Source organism: Mandrillus leucophaeus, unplaced genomic scaffold (assembly GCF_000951045.1).
Source record: "Mandrillus leucophaeus isolate KB7577 unplaced genomic scaffold, Mleu.le_1.0 Scaffold536, whole genome shotgun sequence".
In the NCBI taxonomy this organism is placed as follows: Eukaryota; Metazoa; Chordata; class Mammalia; order Primates; family Cercopithecidae; genus Mandrillus; species Mandrillus leucophaeus.
In genome coordinates, this window is record NW_012105764.1 from 2,193,984 (window position 1) to 2,215,193 (window position 21,210).

At 39.8% G+C, this 21,210-nt stretch overlaps 1 protein-coding gene across 1 annotated transcript in view; it reads left to right on the plus strand.

The window, feature by feature from the left end:
- Positions 1-456, plus strand: part of POU4F1 (POU class 4 homeobox 1) — a 2,122-nt gene extending 1,666 nt beyond the window's left edge. Inside the window, exon 3 of the mRNA XM_011997301.1 lies at positions 4-456. Coding sequence (XP_011852691.1) covers positions 4-456 — 453 coding nt within the window. The remainder of the gene's footprint in view (positions 1-3) is intronic.
- Positions 457-21,210: the final 20,754 nt, after the last annotated feature.

Consider the following 21,210-nt stretch of genomic DNA (forward strand, 5'->3'; position numbering starts at 1 on the left):
GAGGCGTTCGCCGAGCGCTTCAAGCAGCGGCGCATCAAGCTGGGCGTGACGCAGGCCGACGTGGGCTCGGCGTTGGCCAACCTCAAGATCCCGGGCGTGGGCTCACTCAGCCAGAGCACCATCTGCAGGTTCGAGTCGCTCACGCTCTCGCACAACAACATGATCGCGCTCAAGCCCATCCTGCAGGCGTGGCTCGAGGAGGCCGAGGGCGCCCAGCGCGAGAAAATGAACAAGCCCGAGCTCTTCAACGGCGGAGAGAAGAAGCGCAAGCGGACTTCCATCGCCGCGCCTGAGAAGCGCTCCCTCGAGGCCTACTTCGCCGTGCAGCCCCGGCCCTCGTCCGAGAAGATCGCCGCCATCGCCGAGAAACTGGACCTCAAAAAGAATGTGGTGCGGGTGTGGTTTTGCAACCAGAGACAGAAGCAGAAGCGGATGAAATTCTCTGCCACTTACTGAGTGGGCTGGGAGGTGTCGGGCGGGACAGAGTGGGGAGCTGAGGAGGCGTTTTTGGGGGGCTTTCCTCTGCTTGCCTCCCCTCGGATTTGGAGTGTCCGTTATCCTGCCTGCGTTTGGGGAGTCCCTCCTCGCTGTCTTTCCTCCACCCTCTCTCTGATTTGCCTGCCTTTGCTGTCCCCCAGCCTTGAGGACTGGGATGCTGGCTGTGGGGATTGGAGTATAGGGTAGGGGAGAAGGGGGAGAGCATTAGGATGAGTGGGGAGTGGGGGGAAGGAAAGAGGAGACCCGAGCAGGGGTTTTAAGGAGCAGGATGGTTCTGGGGTTTGGGTGGGGGGAGACGCGGGAAGGATAGGAAAATGGACTGTTTTTGACCAGAGACACTTACCTAAATCTCCTGGGGACCAAGGAACTATGTACAAAAACAAACCCACCAACCACCAAAAACTAGACAAATAAAGATAAACTAAAACAACACAGAACAAAAGCAAAGGAAAATGCTTTAGAAATTTTAACTCCGGGGAGCCATAATCTGCAGCTTCATTTCCCCCCATGGAAGAGAAAAAAGAGCACCACCATTATTACCACCTCCCCAACCCTACACACACAAACTGAGTCAAAAACGAAAACCAAATGAGCCGGAAGTTGAAGTTCTGGGTATCAAAGCTAGTTGTTCTGTCTGCGTGTTTAATTTTTCCCTCCAAATCTCACCTCCACCCCATCCATATCCTCTTTATTTCCTCCGTTCCAATGAGAAGCCAATGGCTGCTCTCCAATCCCGGGAAGTGAGTGGGAGCACAGCTGAAAAGACAGGGTCAGGGGGAGCCTGGCTGCTTGCTTAGGTGGAATCCAGGTTTTCCCCTGGCCCTGCCTACACTCTGGTGGCCTGGTCCTGGTGGGGTGGGGGTCTTTGGAGATCGGGGCATAGTCTTTGAGCTAACTAAAAAGTAGAATTCCGGGACTTCGAAATATCTTATTCTAGGTAAATGAAACAATTTTAACAACAGTTTTTTTTTTTTTTTCTCTTATGTCGAAGATACAGTTTTAGACAATTTCAAAATAAGCTTTTTTTTCCCACTCATAGAAGTTTTACCCTTTCAGTTTTATTTTTTATTTTTTAGAGAGGTTTAAACTAGTGATTTTTTTTTTCCTGTTGATTCAAATAGACTGATGGGGTGAAAGTTATTAGGAGAGATACTCTCTCATCTTGCTCTTCTAGGTCCCCTTTCTTCTTCTCTTGGAGAACATGAAATTATAGAAATGTTGAGAAGTTCCTGCTTTCTGTTGGAGCAGGACTTGGCTGTGAGAAAATCACCTAAATCCCAGAAAAGAAGACAGATTTAAAGTGCCCCCACCCCCATTTGTTTCAAAGAGGTCTGCATGTTGGGGGAAAACAGAACAACTGTGTTTCCTTTTACTTGTTCTTATTATTCGAGAGTCATTTATTACTGGGGATAAATGTTGGGTAGCAAGAACTTTAATTTGCACTACCAGTCTCCCAAATAGAAAATCATGTATAGTATTTCATAGTAATAATCAGGTACCTTACAAGCTGCTGGTGGATTTTAAAAAATAAGATTGTTGAAGGTGGTGAGGTAAAATGCCTGCTTTGTGTACAAGATACTCTTTGGATCTCTTGTAGAGATGGTTTGTTACCATCCTTTAATCATAACTAAAACATTGAAAACAGAACAAATGAGAAAAGAAAAAACCTGCCGATTAACAAGACTGAAATCATGCATGATCTGAAAGGTGTGGAAAGAAACACAATTAGGTCTCACTCTGGTTAGGCATTATTTATTTAATTATGTTGTATATCATTGTTTGCAGGGCAAACATTCTATGCATTTGAAACTGAGCACTAAACTGGGCTAGCTTTCTGGTAGACCGTTTTGTGGATAGTGTGATTTCACAGTCTACTGCCTGTTTCCACTGAAAACACAACATTTTTGTCATATTCTTGTATTCAAAGGAAAAGGAAAAAAGGAAGATTATTGTAAATATTTTATTTAATGCACACACTCACACAGTGGTTACAAACTGCCAGTGTTCATCCTGAAATGTCTCACGGATTGATCTACCTGTCCATGTATGTCTGCTGAGCTTTCTCCTTGGTTATGTCTTTTCTCTTTTACCTTTCCCCTCCCTTACTTCTATCAGAACCAATTCTGTGCGCCAAAATACAACAGGGGGATGTGTCCCAGTACACTTACAAATAAAACATAACTGAAAGAAGAGCAGTTTTATGATTTGGGTGCATTTTTGTGTTTATACTGGGCCAGGTCCTGGTAGAACCTTTCAACAAATGAGACAATATAGCCAAAAAAACCCCAACCAACCAACCAAACAAATAAACAAAAAAAAAAAAAAAACAAAGAAATGGGGGGAGGGGAGGGTGTTGAAGGGGGATGAAAAGAGGGGAAAGATTGAGAATGTATTTTTTTGCTGAATCAGAATTCGCTTTCAGATAACTCATGAAAAGTGGTGCTCTAAATAAAATGAATTCTATATTAGTTGCCTGTGTTTATAAAAGTTATTATTTTTTAACTGCAGAAACTCTTAAACCACAGCACTTGATCCAGAGTGGTGAAAACCAATAAATAACCAGGCACCCAAAAAACATTTAAATTTAGGGTCAGGGACAGAGGCATTTGGAGGTTTAGATGTGATATTCTCGCCTAAAAACACCTAGTAACTAAATGGCTTTTCTTTGGAGGTTAATACATTTTAAAACATTTAGTGTGCCACCTACTGCTCCAGAGTGACCAGAGAGTCTCTATTTCTTGGTAACTTGGGACTAGATCAGATGCCAGATGTACAAAGTTTCTTAAGAGCTGGGATTATATCATCTGAAGTCATTTTAGCCAAATCTTTTTAATATCACCCGCAAATCTGTGAAGCAAAACACTTGATGTTCAAAAAGAATAGTACATTTTAAAAGCTGTGATTTTAAACAGTTGTTTAAAAAAAAAAAACAGCACTAGAGGTATTTTTAAAAATAGAACTCTTCCATAAAAAGTTGAGTTGTTTTTGTTGTTATTGACTTGAAATATCATCAGTTTTAAATAAAATGCATTTGTAAAAAAAATTGTTATTCTATAGAAAAGTATGACTGGATTTCATTGTTGGAAAACTAGGACTGAACAAATGAAAAGATTTACAAAAGGTGGTGTTTTTTTTTGTTTTTTGTTTTTTTGTTTGTTTTTTTAAGTCTGCCTCAAGCAGAAATGTTGCAGGCAAATACATGTGTATTACATAATAATGACCAATGTAGGTATTAAGAATTTAAGGATTTGCTTTAAATAAACCCTTACCAAGTAAAAATAAGAGTATTATGTTAATAAAACATCATGAAAATGAATTTCCTATTTTATGTAGTAGGAAACTGCAAAACAAACAATGCTTTGCTTTCTGGTGAGCGAATCTATATATGGCTTGAAGGAGTAATAAGACTATTTTCTAAGATGCCTTTAACTGTGAATCCATAAAAAAACAAACAAAAAGTGACCTCCTGAGGAGGCCAAACTATCATTGAAGTGGTGGGTGTCAATCAGTGATAGTTTGGCCTTTCAGAGTTTTCTAGTTCTGAAGAGAAGTTCACTCTAAGCGGATTCCTCCACCAATTTTGGGGTGAATATGATTAAATGTGTGTCTCGGATTCTTTTAAAGAATAATCTCAAAATAAATTTGAGAGAGTGGGAAAATTGGGCTCCGTTTGCATTTCAGCTTCTCAGGAAATCCAGGCGGCGGCGGCGGTGGAATAGGAAAAGCAAAAGACAAATAAGCATTAAATCATCTGCCACATTTATGCCATCCATTAGTCTTAAATTTCTTCTTTTCCCCATTTCTAGCTCCAGGTCCTGTTCCTTCTGTAGGTCTAAAAAAATGATGTCCTCAAGACCCATCAACTAACTTCTGAATAATTTTTGTTTAATGCGTGTTCTGAAATTGCTCTCAACTTCTATTACACTTTCATAAATAAACTGTAGGCACCCACTGCCATGATTGTATCGATTTTTGTTTTCTTGTGATAATGAGACTACTTCGGTTGGGTTCCTACACGTGGCCGGGCACGTGAGAGAATAGGGCGCCCCAAGCCCGTAGGACTCACTGAGCGAGCCCTGCCCTCTGCCCCTGCCCCGCCGCCCCTGCCTCGCCGCCCCTGCCTCTCCTGATCCCACCTGGCATCTGCATGAAGCATCCCTACTCATCTTTCACGTTGGTAGGCTTTCGCAGTTTTTCGTCTGTGAAGTTGGAACTGGGTCTTCTGATCCTGGCTAAAACTAGCGTTTCCCACCCCATTCGAACGGCCTTGGTGGGATCATAAAGGTGATGACAATTAATACTGGTACAGTTCTGCCATCGGTGTTATTGCCATCTCAGTCTTAGCGCCACGATGACAGCCACGCGGTCCTTTCGAGCTGTTTCAAAAAAGACCACAAGCTTAATTGATTTTTTAAAATAGCAGCCGAATTCTAATTCTCACAAGGCCCTCTTTTCCACTTGCGAGATAAGCCGTGTCGCAAACATTACATTATTTAATGTTTGATCAAACCATCGTGCCACCGCGGCTTCTGGCACGGGGCTGGCTCACAGGGCACCGGGTGAGCGGAGCGGCCAGAGCCAGCGCGGCGCGTGTGGGGAAGGCGGGCGGCTGCCCCACTCGGGTTGGCTTACCCTTTGAATAATTTATGGCCGGAGAGTTCTGGAAATTAATAAAATGAATGATAACAAGAAGCTAATTAAAAACTTTCGTAATTGTTGTCAAGTCAGCTTTATGGGAAGACGGGGCAGCCCCCCGATTCCCTCCCCGAAATCCGGTGGATCTGCAGGGCTGGGCGCGGATCGGAGGCTGTAAACTTCAGCGGCCCAGCACTGTTCGGACTCCGAGAGTTATTTTGGAGGCTGCCTCATGGGGCAGCTCCCTCTCCAGCTGCACTCCGCCGCTTGCAGGTCTCCCGGGCATAACTTTCAGACTTTGGGGCGGGTGGGTCGGCGTGTGCAGTTTCAAACCACAGGCAGAGCTGATTGGGTTGAATTTGAAGCCAGGAGGGGACCCGCCCTCCCCTCACTCACGCAGGGTTCTTGTTCACCCACCCACCCAACCCTGGCGTCCCAGCGCCTTCAAGGGCACCAGCCGCGGTTCTCCGGGCGGCTGCGAAGGGACCACTGCGCTTCCTGCCTGCACCCCTCAGCCGCCTGCCTGGAGAAGCAGCAGCCCACAGGCTTCCCGCTGCCCGAGGTGGCAGCTCCGCTCGGACTGCAGGACAGCCACCGGCCTGCTGGCCCTGGGGTGGATTCGGCTGGGCCGGGGAGAACCGGAGAAGGTTAACTGCCCTAGGCCGGGGCATCCGGCGCGCGTGCGCAGAGCGGCCAGCGGGGAGTGGTGCGCACCGCGGGGAGCCGGGAAGGAAGAAGCGCGCACCGAGCGCGCGGAGAGCGCGCAGAGCCCGCACATGCGTGTTGGCGCGCGCCTGGTCCCCTCAGAGAGGTGGGCAGAAGTTCCGCGGCTCAAAATTAGGCGCTCCCGGAGGTCCCCTCCAACTCTTACGTGCCCTTGAGGACGTTCTGAGAGAGAAAGGATGGACCAGTACCTCAAAGCGGTTAAAAGAACCCTCTCCCCAGTTGCGTAAGTCAACAGTCTCCTTAAGCACCACAAAACTTTCACAACTGCCGTACACCTTTTGAAAAGAATTGGGAGGCATACGAGCTTGGGTTTTGTTTTGTTGCTAAGGTGCATGTTACCAAAACCCTGCTACAGATTTGGATTTATCCGGCAAGGATTTATACCCGGGGCGAAATGCAGCCTGGCCGCTAGGCTTTCGTCCCGGGGAATTCAGTGGGATTCTGAATCGCAAAGCTGAATTTGAAAATCTCGGTTCGGTGAGTAACCGATATAGCCCTAGTGTTGAGACCAGCATCCCGCTCCCGCGAACCGACGGCTGGGGAGGAGAAGCGCCCACGTCCTAGTCCCCTCCCCAAGCCTCATCAGCGAAAGATAGTCGCTTTCAGATTGAGGGGGGGGAAAAAAAAAAAAAAAACCAGCGTGGAACGAAAGTTGTCAAAACGAGTGGTGGAGAAAGAGAGACTCCTCGCATTGATTAGGTAAAAGGAATTACAAACAAAAGTTTGTTTTATACCTCTGACGCCTGGCCTCAATGCAGTATAATATGTACAAACTTTTGTAGACATAGATTAGAATAAAACAAAGTGTTGCCAATTTCCAGCCGTGGAAATTCACTTAAACCAGTTTCTCCCTCTCCCCGCCCCCACCAAGTGTTGACAATAAACATTTAATGAAGGCAGAGACCTGGTTGTCTCCAGACAGTGTCAGAATACTTTAAGCAGACCATTAGCACGGCCTCTTTCACTTCAAACATCGTGGTACACACTAACCATATATATATATATATTTATCTACGTGTGAGACAAATAATACAATCGTACGGATATCTTAAGTGGTCTGCAGTAGGTCTGATACCCCCTGTCCTTACTAACCGAAAACTAACTCATTGTAGATTACTCACGCTTAAAAAATGTTAAATACAGTTAATGCAATATTAATCGCCCTTTGGTGATATAAAATGCAATATTTTCAGGCAGCTATTGAGCTTTTCTAGAGGAAGAGCTGATGAAAAGAGTCACAGCTGAATAGTGGAGAGAAAAAGCCCGGTATTTATTGCTTTTGTTTGGCTTTTGGCTACAGAGACAGGAACCTTCTAATGGGGTAAGGACATTTATTTTATCTGCAATCTATTGCTGCGAGAGCAGGGGCGGCAGATGGGGCTGGTACGATATTCACAGTGTAATTTAGAGCAAATCCTAATAACTAATAATGATTTATGTTAATTTTGATCACTTAAGTGACTTCACCATAGCGTTGTTGTGATGAAAGAAAGAGAAAGAAAAAGAAGCTGAATGTGACAAGGAGCTCCGAGGCTGACATTGGGGCTCAACTGTCCTGCACTTTGCACAATTGTAAAATGTGTTGTATGAGTTAGCATTGGAAATGCAGGCATTTAAAAAAGCAGGTAGGATCCATTTGACTCTGGGCAGAGGTATTTCCCGAGGGCTTGCGTTTCTTCTGAAAATTTATCTTAATGTGACGCCTTTGACGCCCTTGAACGGCAGACGCTTTCATCCCAGTTTTAAATAAAACAGATATGTTTCAATTGTTTCATTTGCTTATGTGAAACTAAAGGATCGTGTGTGTGTGTGTGTGTGTGTGTGTGTGTGTGTGTGCGCGCGCGCGCGCGCGCGCGCTGACTGTGGGGAGAGGGACTCCATTGTATTCGACGCGGGAGTACGCGCCGGGGTCTTCTTTCCAGAGTGTTATCTGAACCGGAGGCTTGAAAACAGCCTTAGCGCCGAGAAGCGGATTCTCTCGTGCACCACTGCCACGCCTTATGCAAAAGTTTTAATACTGACTGCTTAAGCAAGTTGCTGGTTCCTAATCTTCACCTGATATTTGTTTGCCCAGAATCAACTTTTGTAAAGCTTTCCGGGCCCTACCTCTGTCTTTAAAAGCCCAAGGGATTCCAGGGCTTTTAAACTTAAAAGTGCCTCGTTTCTCCTTACTCCCCTGGTAATGTGGCACCGGTTCAGAACCCCAGGGGCTGCCAACGGGACGTGGTTCTGCACAGGACCAGGGAGATTTTCGGCTTCCACGCAGTGCACCCAGAGGGTTGGAGCGGTTTTGAAAGGGAGGGTGCGCCTTGCTCGTGGCAATTTACTTTTCCAGTTACCTTTTGCGCGTTTTAACGCCTCGGGGCTATAGTTTGAAAGTAAAACAGCATCAAAGCACCTCCTTATTAGCTCTGTATTTGAGAATCCGAAGATGAAACTACCTAAAAGGTTTAATAGGGCGGAACAGCATTTATTTGCCAAGCAAACAGCTAGAGTACAGTTCAAAAGGGGTACAGTGGTTTATCAGCAGGAGGCTGGAAAGAGAAAAACATGGGCAAAGCGAATTTCAAGCTTCAGTTACGAGGTTAAAGTGAATTAAATAACCTTCAAGTGTGATATATGCTTTGATTTTGAATATCATTTCGCTTGTCCCAAATTTATATTCGTATATATACAAATAATATACATACAAATACACACATGAGCGCGCGCGCACACACACACACAACTATCCTAGAGTTTTTTTTCCCAGCTTTCAGAGTTGTCAAGACTTTTTGTTTGTAAACTTTCAGATTTTGTAGAATAAGATTGATTACCTCTCCATAGATTTGACCTGTAAATGCTTTTAAAACACGATCGCATTCTTTAACGTTAAATTTTCATTACTTTCTTCCTGTTTTTCTTGTTTTGAGGCTACGACAGATATAAAAATGCACTTAATTTCTTCTACTAGAGAAAAAAATCAAAGTACATGATCAGAGCAGTGTCTTTCTTAAATATGATGCTGTGTTTTGTTTTTGCTTTTTAAATCTCTATCAGTAACTGAACTGTTACTGTAATGCTAGTATTCTGGGTATAAAGAAGACTAAGCAAAATAAATCTTTAAACAAAATAAATCCAGGCAGCTGACGTTGCCTGTTTACTGATAATACTCAGGAGCTGGTGTGTGTTTGTGAGCTTGAAGCTGTGCCTCCACGTGCATATCCATATGCAAACAGATGTAAGCACATTTTTCACCGTTGCTGTTGAATGTAACTGAGTCTTATTTCCAAACTTTATTCTGCTTCTGTCCCAGTGTTTCAGCACCAGAAGCAACTCCCTTAAAATTGAAGAGTTGTGCATTATTGAAACTCTCTATCAAACAGCTCTGGGGTGCAGCCTTTCTGAAAATGCTGGCTCTCAATGAGGTCTGACTGTCTGACTGCACATAAGCCCCTAATATGTTAATGGCCGTAGGGGATGCCTTAGGTACTATCTCAAGCTGCTTCGCACACCATATGTCAGGCCGTTAGCCACATGGATCTATTAATCAAAAAGAGCTGGAGAGGAAGGAGAGGGTCTTCAGAAGGGGGGAGAATGAGAGAGATGGGGGAGGAGGAGGGGCAAAGAAAAAAAGCATTTAAAACTCACATGTTTTCATTTTTTAAATAAAAAATGAATAAAAATATCTAAAGAAGATTCCATCAATAAAATTTCTTTGCTGTCAAGTTAAAGACTGTTCATAAATGTCTACCAAATTATTGGCATAGCATTTGGTTCTACTGAAACAGATGGATATTTTACCTGAAGGGTCTTATTTGGGTTTGCTTTACTGCAAAACTTTTATAGGCAAGACTCTGTTGGCACAAAAGTTATTTTTGTTATGTACATTGTTTTATAAATGTGCTTTATTAGAAGTAGTAGGAGGAGAATAGGGAAATTGTATGTTTAGGGGATGTAAGAAGGTCAAGGAGGGAGGTGCCTGAGGGATTTGTTATGAATATATAATTTATTAATATATATCTGCATGGACAGTAGAGTTTTCACTTTTTTTAGTTCTTCTGAGAGTAAATGTAATGTGTTAACATTTTTGTTTCTTCCTTTAAGCTGGCTTTATGATAAATGAAACTGCAAAATATACAGGATAGAAAATATTACTTTATTCTTTTAGAAGAAGAAATGTGAAAACATTAAAAGTTCTATCTTTTTCATTTCTTTGTTGTTCAGTAATATCTCTTGCCTTTGCGTATTTAAAATTGTTTTAAGTTAAATAACTAGTTTAGAAAGTTTGCAAAATCTTAGATGTAGTTTTATACTCAGCATGGAGAGGGCATAAATGAGTAAGTATACTAAGTGTGTAAGAAAAATGTTTGAATTCTTTCTTGAAATAATGACCATATTTGTCATGTGTCTTAAACTAATTCATTTTAGGGAAATCAAATGGAAGTACAGATTTTAAAATATCAGACCTACATCAGAAACAGAGCAATGAAAGGAAAACCTATAGATTCTTGGATTTAAAAGTTACATTCTTTTCATGTGCAATGCTACCTGAGGATAGAGAAAATATAAAATAAAAAGTCAATTCAAGCATATTTACTTATTGTTTTAATAATGGGCCACAAGAATACTTAATTTCTGGACTATCAACTTTTAGTTAAAAAATCTGTAATTAGTGATAGCATTTAAGAAAGAATACCCTTGAAAATGACTTTTTAATATTGTCATAATTAGTAGGTTTACACTGCAGTAGTTAATTTATAAGATAATAGAATTACTGAAAAGTTTATTCATCTTAGGCTTAAAATACATATGTAAATGTTGACTATTTATATATATTGAGAACACAGATTATTCACCCACCCCATAAGCCCTGTGTCATTAACGTAGACTGATAGTGCTCTATTGTATTGGACATGTAAAAGAGACAGGCAACAGAATGTTTTTATTTATGATTCAAAAATACATTAAAGAAGATAATTGTGAAAAAAGTGCAAGATTAAATGAAAAAAGATAATTGTGAAATTGTACTCAATAAGAAACAAAAATTATATAGTGAGATCTGTTACAATATTTGCAGTATAAAAGTGGAGTATTTTGTACTATGTTTTAGATGTGAGGTATTAAATATTCTGTATTTTCACAAGGGCACCTGTCTATCTTTATATAGAAATAAGTGCTCAGTTACAGGGACAGGTTAATATTGGTAGGTGTTTTTAATTAAAAACACCACTGTTACAGATTATTTGGTTTGGCTAGTAAATTATCTGTGACTCTTTTAGTTAAAAAAAAAAAAGACAGTTTAAAAATAGAAAATTGTATTGTAGAGAACTGCAGTCAATCTGTAAATATGACAGATTCTAAAGCACTATATTTCATCCAGGAGATGACGAATACATAAGAAAGAATCATCCTGAATTTCAACAGTAGCAGGTAGGGAGAAACACTTATTATCTTCAAATTTTGGTGCATGCCACTAGCCTTCATTTCTTTCCCTGTAGTTAAAAGGTAGCCCATATATCTGTCTCTTTGGGTTTCCAAAGACTCGTAACTTAATTCCTTCAGGCTATTCATCAGCACAGTAATTAAACTAGCAAATGGATGTAAATAAAGTGAAATTGGTTTCATGACAGATGAGGCGAAGAGGCCTCTGACATGAAACAAGGCAGGACAATAATGATTTCAGCAGCATCAGGCCATGGAAGGAACCCCAGCTGGATTTATTAGGTGCTGCAAGTGATTTGCTAGAAGCGGGCAAGACATGAACACTCTTTAATTTGACAGGAATTTTGCATCCTAAAGAGCATATTGAAATATAAATTCAGAAACAAGTTCAGGCAAACTGTAAACAGATGTACTGTTAGACTGAAAATACTACTCAGTATTTTAAAAGGAAGAAGAAAAGAGAACGACATCCCCCTCCCTAATACAAGAGCTTCATTTTCACAATTTATTATTCAATCCTTGGGAGTGGTAAAAAAATTATGAAACATTTCGTTCTACTTAGTGAATTCTATTACTATTATAGGGTTAGTAATTTTGGATGTCCGGGTTTATTTATCAGGAAAATAACCAATGCAATAGATGATTTAGAACCCAGCACAAGTAAAACATTTGTACAAATTAGCCGTACATGCATACACGGGAGAGATATATGGCAAACTGGGAGAGAAACCTGGATGGACAATTTATTTTACAGAGTGGAATTATTATTGTATTTAAATAAAATCTAGGATAAAAATCTGGCACCAGTTTATTGCCTCTAGCGGTTTGTGCCTGGATACCCAAAGAACAAATTTCTATCTACAAAGAGAAATTGTTTCAAGCCCTTGATCAGATGAATTCTTAAAATCAAATATAGATTTGTCTCTGCAAAATAAGCAGTTCCATGAACTAGAAGGAACCAAACTATAACTGAAAAATCGCAGAATAAGAGAAGAAGGTGTAAGGAATGGATTCTTGGCTGGCTCCACAAGACTCAAATGAAAATTGAGTCACGATTCCACTACAATAAGGAAGTCACACATAGAATAAATAAAAGGCATATTTTCACACTAGAAGCAGATCAGTCCCTTTCTCCATGAAAAGATGAAAATGAACTGCTTTATGTTTAAATGTAGTCTCAATTATTTAAGTCTCCTTTCATGAAGAGCAAAGATAAGTAATTCCTCCAAATCCTCCATGAGTGGTGCCCTCCCTTTTCACATGAGTCACGCAAGGTTTTCAGCACCGCGGCCAGCTCCAGGGAGGGACTAGGGAAGAGCGGGCGGGAGGGCAGCCATTGACCCAGGAGAGGTGAAATCTAAATACTCCTAGAAATCTACCGGCGATTTAATTATTTAGCAGTAGATTCTGATCTTCTGTGGGATACTAAAGCCCAAGTCCTCAAATATTTTAGAAAGTGGTGTTTCATAGGAAAGTGAGGAAGAGGGATGGGGGCATGGTGGCGGCTGGGGTAGAGAAAGAGTAGGTTATCAAAATTCTTAATGAAAATAAAATCTGAAAAAGAGAGAGAGAGAGAAAGAAAAACACCCACTGAATGCTACCTGCCTTCTAATGTTGGGTGACTTTCAGGCCAAAAAGGAATTTATTATGAAACTGAATTGGTTTTCTTCTCCCTGAGCCTGCTCTTTTTATAAAAAACAGGAAAATATGCCTAATTATTTTAAAGTTCCTTTCCAATCACAAGGCATAGCTAAGTCCTTTAATTATAATACAGTATGAATGGGGGAGCATATGGAAGAGAATGTCAAGAAGAGGGTGCCAGGGGCAGATCCTCAGAAATCTGTATTCATTTCTGGCTCTTATTTGTTCAGTAATCTCTACCATCATAACTAAATCTTGAACCACTGATGTAGTTCGAGTTGTTGTTGACTTAACGTCAAAATTCAATCACTGGGGGTTTTGCATCAGCCGGGCTACTTATTTGTCTAATAAATCCGTCATTTTGTAAGAAAAATATTTGAGCAGCCGTACTTGACCTCTTGGTATCCACAAGTCACATTTATTTCTCCCAGTTTACAAATGCAAAATCGAGATGATCATCTAATGCCTGGAGGAACTGTGTTGATTTCGGATTGGATTTTAGATGGAAATGTCTATTTTAAATACCTTGTGATTAAATTGTACATATAATAGAATCCATGCATTTTTAACTGGTTCCTGCTTGGAAACTTAACAACCTGGATTGCAAATCATACATACCGATGCCAAAAGGAAACACACACACACACACAGACACAACCGAACCCACTTTTCTCAGACAAATACTAAAATTTAGCTTCAACTGGAAGACTTTATTAAAACGAGTTTTTTTTTTTTAATAGTTCTTCTATTAATGGATTATCCAACCTTCCCCGAAAATGTCCTAATTCCTGTAGGGGAAGGCTTCAGCCCAGTCTCAGGAATAGCGCACACAGAATTCATGCAGTGTTGGGTCTACAACCAAACTGTAACTCAAGTCTAATGAAATCCATATCACCATCTCTGAGTATTATTAATTAAGGAAAATAAAGTGTTATATTTGATTGAATTAATTTTATTCCCCAGTCTAGCAGCCTGTTTGGATATTGCTTGAAAATATTCGATTGCTTCTCTCCTACTCCTTCTCCTTCAAGAATCTTTTTAGTGCAAAAACCTCTCCACAACTCAATAATCTTTCTCAAATCTTTGGTGAAAGGCAAAACAGTCCATTTGAGTCCATTGTAGAGTTGGGGAAAGTGAGACACTACCCATATATTATGGCAAAAGTACTTGGATAAAAAAAGACGTCTTCAGAAGGCAGACTAGAAAACTACTTTTGCCAGTTGGCGTTGGAACTGGGTCAGCTGGGGCCTCGGGAAGCTGGAACAACTGGACGGAGGCTGCATTGTCTGCGAGGTGCGTCCTATGGACGCAGTCCCACCCTCGTGGCTGGGGTGGTGGGGCAGGGGTGTAGACTGGGCATACTTTGGCTCAGAGAGGAAAAGGGCCTGGCGACCTGCTCAAGTTTTGGATTCTCTTTTGCCTTCTTGCTCAGGGCTGCGTGTGTGTGTGTGTGTGTGTGTATGTGTGTTTGTACTATTCAATAACTAGGAGATGTGTAGAGAAAGTGTTGCTGTAGCTTGTTTGTGTCTGAAACCTTCGCGATGGTCCGAACCCATATACAAGAGATTTCATGCCAAAGGTGATCAATAAACAGGGAGGGTCTCTGACTCCCACTGCCTCCACCCTAGCCCTGCCCTGGAGATTTTCTGCCCCTCGAAGTCCCGCGCAGGTTCCAGTTGAGTTTCCGTGTTCGCATGTTTTTTCCTCAGACTTTTCTCTCCCATTCATTTCATGCTTGGGATCCCTGAGACCTCGAGTTTCTTTCTTTCTTTTTCGGTCTTGTGATGAGGGGAGTGCTTTCCCAGTGCATTTCTGAGCCTCCCCGTCTGGGCCACTCGGAGCTCGATCCCTGCGCCGAGCTCTGGCGACGCGTATACACAGGGCAGGACTGACTGGTTGGCGGCGGAGAGGCTTTCGCACCCCAAGCTTGCGATGCTCCCTGATGGAGCAGTCAGCCTGGTGGGCTTCTCGCCCCAGCAATCGTCCCCAGCACTCTTCCGCATGTGCTCTCTTCCCTCTAAGACCTCGAGGGGTCGCTAGTGAGCAGCACACCTGGCACTGAAGAGCCTGTCTGGGGTTTTACGCAGACTTCCTGTCTCTACTTGCTTAGGGCGGGCACGCCCATGGTGTTAGTGACCAGTCCTTACAGGGAGGATGTTGGGTTCCAGGAAACTATACCTTATAATAACCATTCCTATACCTTTCTCATAAACATGTCACTTCCATTTCCAATCCAGTCCACCTAAGTTTAATTACTTCAAATTTTCATTTTCCCCTCGTAGGACCTTAAGGCATTTAACACATTCAGAGAAAGGCACCGTTGGGGATGGCGGGGGCGGGGAGCGGGAAGAATCCTCAATTGTAGGCTCAGCCGCCTGAGAGCAACAAATTCACATAACCCTAACCACAGTTCCAAGGCTTGTGGAAAGTGGAAGGACCAGGTTATGTTTCTCTGGGTCATGCCACGAATCAGACTGGATGTATAGTTCAGGTATGAGGAGGTGAAGGAATAATTCTTTAGTATATGAAAAAAACTGGTCAGAGTGAATCGACACATTTGTCTAATATTTGTTTCTGTTGAAAAAACAGTGATGGGGCTTTCAGGGTCAATCCATCCTGCTCCCTTTCTCACGCCCTTCCTTTCTTCCACCTCTCCTTTAGTTCTAGAGAGAAATAAGAGAAAGGAAATGTTCTTGGAATTTGTGGATTATCCACTCGTTGATTGTCCACTTTGCTTTCTATGTAGAGATTTCTGAAGGAATTTTATTTCTTAAATGTAGTTGGGTGAGGAGAGAAGGGAAGTATGTAAACAGCTCCAATTCCCTGGGCTTTCTTGCCTGGACAGCGTTAGCTTGGGCTTCCCCTTGGCTTCCAGATTCTTCTGCAACCATCAGTAATGTCGAGGAAAGTACTTTTGCATTTACATTGGTTTCCTTTGGTTTTCCCAAGTCAGTCACTCAATTAGAACACGTATTGAGAAACTAGTACTATGTGCACAGACAATACTAATAAGCCGTGAAGGCAGGTATGGCAAACAGAATGCTTAGTAGATGGAGCAGGTCTAAGTGTTTCTGAGACAGATATATTTTTAAATTCAGATGATCCTAAATGTACAAATGTATATGACATCATTTCTTGGAGAAAATTTCTATAAATACTCAACACTGCCTTTAGAGTTTTGAAGTTAGCCCTTACCCACATAAAGTAGGTACAAGTTTTTGAACTTTTTAATTGAGAATGAAATTGGAGGAAAAAGAAGGAAGTGCTTTGGCAGTTTGAAAATATTAATGTTAGCTTGTGGAAATAGATATACTGTACTGTACTTATTAACAACTTATAAAATCTTAAATCAATATAAATTAATTTAATTATGATTTGTAATTGCATTATGCATGATCAATTTGAAACACTACATTAAAGATAATTAGAGCTGGGCACCGTCGCTCATCACTCCCCTAATAGCTTAATGAAAAGGAATGTCATGTACCACCTTTGGGTTAAACCTGTAAATTAGGATAAATGTTATTTTCCAATAAAAATGTGGTAAAATAATTGTACATTTAATAGACATTTTTATGACTCAATTGTAAATGTGTAATGGTTTTTTTTGGAAACTGTATTATTATTATTTTTCATGGACCTAGTTAAGTATTTATTAAGGTTGATTGAGCTGTCAGTATTTTTTCAGGATCAGGCCTTGAGGATTTGAATGAAGACTAACTTTTATGTAAAAATATCATGCTGTCCTCGAAGCGTGTGCCAAGAGGTCACTGCAGATGGAGGTCCTAACTTAGCATAATGGGTTTAACATTTCCATGACATCATCAGGGAATCTGAAAGGAGTCTAAGGATAATCAGAGTGGTCATTCAGAAGAACAGTAAATATTTTATGAGGATATATAGAAGACAGGAAAGATGGTCAGAAAGGTGATTCTAAGCTCCTTACAGTTCTGTGAAGGAGGCTTCTCAGTTACTCTCAGAGTTAAAAGAGCCACTGCATATTCTTATATTAGCAAGACACATTTGAGAGGCTCAGAATAGGACCCAGGTTAGACATTAGTTTGTATAAGATCATTTCTGTTTCCTGAACTCTTCATATTTTGTCAAGGTGACTATATTCATCCTTTATGTGCTTGCAAACAAGAATATACATTCATTATTCCTAAGACTATTTTAGTTTGTTGATTTCCCAATATTATCTGGTATTGCAAGGTAGGTTCTTTTAAGATGATAGTTGAAATTACCGTAAGCATATTAGAAGTGTGTATGAATTAGATGAATTCAGTAAGCTCTATTAATTATTTTTTTATTTTCTACTTTCAACAAATAATATTTAAATTCCTGTATTACTACGGGTCTTTTGATGAGATTCACCTTTACCCCCAAACTTCTACCTCTAATCCAAGGCAGATATTGAAGAAAGAATTATATATATGTATGGAGAAAGAGAGAGAGGGAGGGTGGGAGAGAGAAACCATACAAGCTCCACAAAACTGCATGCTTCAGAGTTTTAAACATTTTCTCTAAATTATGATCATTTTTGTCTCCGGCCAGATGTACATAAATAGAAATAAACTTGTTTTGTTATTATGAAAAGCAGCCATATATTTTTTTAAAATATGATTAAGTACACTTGCTCAGGGATTATATGGATGAGATGTTTGGCATTAACCATTAAAATGGGTATTTTAGACTTTCGAAATGCCAACTGGAATGAGTGCTGAGTCTTCTTGAATTTGTTTATTTTAATAAAAATTATCTTGACACTTCTGAAAACAAAAGAAGTTTTATCATTCCCTGCAGATGATACAAATGCATAAATGTTGGGAAAAGTAAATAAAATATTTTAAACTATAAAATGTAATCTTCTCTCCCCAATCTTGAGCTTTGAACATAATACCCTTTCCTTGAAGCTCAGATGTCATCATGCCAGGAAACCTTCCACGGTATTCTGGCTAGGAAGAATCTACTTGTAAACTCTTAGATAAAAACTTAGGATTTTTTAAGACAAAAATCCTCTTCTTTCACTTATTTCACATTACCTCTTATTGTAATGACATGTGCTCCTATCTCTTCTACCATAGTAAAGGCTTCTCAAGAGAAGATAGTTTATCTTTGCATTTCCCAGTGTGTCTAACACAGTATTATGTAAAGTAGATAATAAAACTTTACATGTACAAATATTTAAAAACACACTTTTTCCTCTGATTATAATATTGAACACATGTAAATAATGTAGTTTATTGCTCCTCTTTCATATAATTCTATTTTATTCTGGTGACTTTGCATATAGCTGGACAAATGGCAAACTGGTATTTTCAAGCTGGGGTTATTCTCGCCTTTATAGTTTATCTTAAAATTCGATTGGGTCAATTAGAATTTGGTTTTACAAAAAGCTGTTATAGTTATACTTTAAAACAATTCAAAGGGGTTAATATTTAAAATGTCGTAGTTGTCTTTATATAATTTGTGGAAACAAAATTTTTACAATTGCATCATCTCATCGCAATTGGTTATGAACTATTTTTATAATCAAAAGCCCTTATCTCTTTGACTAAACTGCAAATACACATCATTATTTATGCCATCGTAGGCAGATCTTGCCTTACAAATTTGGCATTATATGCTTGCCAGATATTAACTTGAGAATGTCTCTGTATGATTTATCCTTTCTTTCCCCTTTGCACAGTCACTGAATATTGCAATATAATGATTTCTGCAAGTGGACCAGTCAAAAGTCAAATAAATCATTCCTTTATAAGATGCAAAGTTTAAAGCACCAGTTAGTAAGTTTTGCTTCTTGGTAATGGGACTCAGCAAATTTTACTTTCTGACACATTTTATAACCCTTCAGAGTAGGTGCAGTAATTACAAATGACTATATCACCACACCCTGTTGGTGCCAGGCTCTGCTCTAAGTCTCTCTGAGAATGTTGTGGACAACTGCTTCCTCTTTGATTGCAACTGCGTAATTTTAAATGATTAAAACTATGATTTGATCGGTGCACCAAACAAGACAGTGTTATTCTGTGGGACTCTGATACCTTTTGGTTTCCAATAAGGAAAGGGAATATTAATGCTCTTAACAAAGAAAAGGATGCTAAGAATGGGTCTTAAAAGAGAAGCCTAAGTGAGGCTTCTGCTTTTAAATATAAAATTCATCTTGCATTTTAAAACATCAAAGATATTTTGTTTGCTATGACTTTTGTAATTCTAGTTTCTGAAGTCAGAGATGTCTCTAATGCTCTAAGTTTTTCTTTGTCTACAAGAGACAAGAAAACAGAGCATTTCTACACTCAATCCTTTTCACATTAAATAAAGAAAAAAGAAAAAATGAACTGGTCATGGGCCTGCACATTAAATGTCACAACTTAAAGCCATAGCAACCAAATATTTTATAATCAGAATCATTATTTTCTTCATATTTTGAGCAGTTTCACAAACAAAGACAAGGCAAAAACTCTACACTTACACATTCCTACATTAAATGTAGAAACATTACAAAAATTAGATTAGGAAATAGATGAATATAATGACCTTACTTTCAATCATATGCTGCTAGCTAAGTGTTTGAGACTGAAAAATTGCACTAATGAAGCTATTTGAAGGCTTTTGTGGACAACTGCTTCCTCTTTGAAGATTAAATGAATGATGTTGATGTGATTAATCTTAGTACAGGGAGTGATGCAGCAGCTAGAAAATACCTTGGTGATTTTCATAATTAAACTGAATCAACATTTCAAAGAAATGCCAGTGTTATGGCTTGTATATTAGAATTACATTCATTAGACAGAAGAAACAAATAATTTGAGCAAACAAGATTTTCCTTTTGGTGTACTGAGACTTCTGTCATGTCTCAGAGTATCTTACTATAAATCATCATTACCGTTTAATTTTGTCCTTGCCTTTTTAGCTGCTTTTGTATCTCTGTGTGCATGTGGAGTGCTGTAAATGATTCAAAGAATCTTGCTTATCCTTTACTTACTTTCAAACTTCTGAATTTTATCTTCTCTTAACCCCACTTCCAAGGTAGTTGTCTGCCCACTATGACCTTAGATACATCATACTTAATAAATTTGAGTTCTAATAAAATAAGATTTCTTGGAATTGCTTTGGTTACCTTGCAGAGAATTGAAGAAATCATAGCTCTGGTATCCTCACATATCTTTGACAGATTTAAATCTCACAGAGTAATGTTATTTTGACCCATTTCTTAGTTGTAAGTAATTTCTATTTTTTTTTCTTATTTTCTTAGAAGGATAATTCCAGCAGAGTCACTATTTTTTTTTTTTTTTTTTTTTTTTTTTTAGTGCTTTGTAGATAACTTAAATGAGAAAATCATCAGCACTATTTCCACTCAAACTATGGGAAATTGCCTTGGTAGATCAAGTAAAAAAAGTTCTGACTTCTTAGTGTAAGTACAAGTTAGGTTCAAGGGTTAAGGATTACTGCATTAATAGAAGTGCAGTGTGTTACTAGGTCTATCACCACTTTAAATTATTTTAAAGGTTTCTGGGTGACTCTTTGTAACCCTGATATTTGCAGTACTCTTCCAGCTGTTGCATTGTCTTTCCTTTTCTGGTTGTGTAATGGAAATTTTTTCCTTAACGTACTGGATAAAGGACTGTTCTTTCTCTTTAGGTAACCCAATTTGAGTTCAACCTATAATCTTAAGTGAAATGAGTTAATATCTGTCACCAAGTCAGTGGTGACTGAAAATACTCAACTCCAAACCTGTTTTTCCTGTGACTTTGTAAGGCAGAAAATATTGGAATGATCAGGAACTCAGGAACAAAAACTTTTAAAATAATGTGTCAAAATTGATCTAAGATGCTGGTACATATTCCTTGCCAGAAAGTACCAGATAAAATTTAGCTGAATGGTCTTAATCTGTAGGCATTCTTTCTGAAATTACCTTCATGTGTGCACCTGAGATGCTAGTCACCTTGTACCTGGAAGTTGCCAGTTAACCATGACAGCAGATGAAAAGCAAGACAAGTTTACCCCATTTGGGACTGTAGGATGTTCCATTGAAACAAACTTTTTAGCACTTTCTGACTACCCAAATCAAATCTAAGGATTTGGTGAACCAAAAGCACAACTTTCCCTCAGATCCTTCCTCCCATGCTTGTCATCTGTAACCATAGCAGTCACAAGAAGCAGAGAGAAACAAGAGTCAAAGGAAACTCAGGATACAGAGGCACAAAGAGACCTACAGGGGAGGAGAGCCTGGGAAAAATCTCTCTTCCACAGGGCGTTTGTCAAGAGGCAGATGTGGACGTGAAG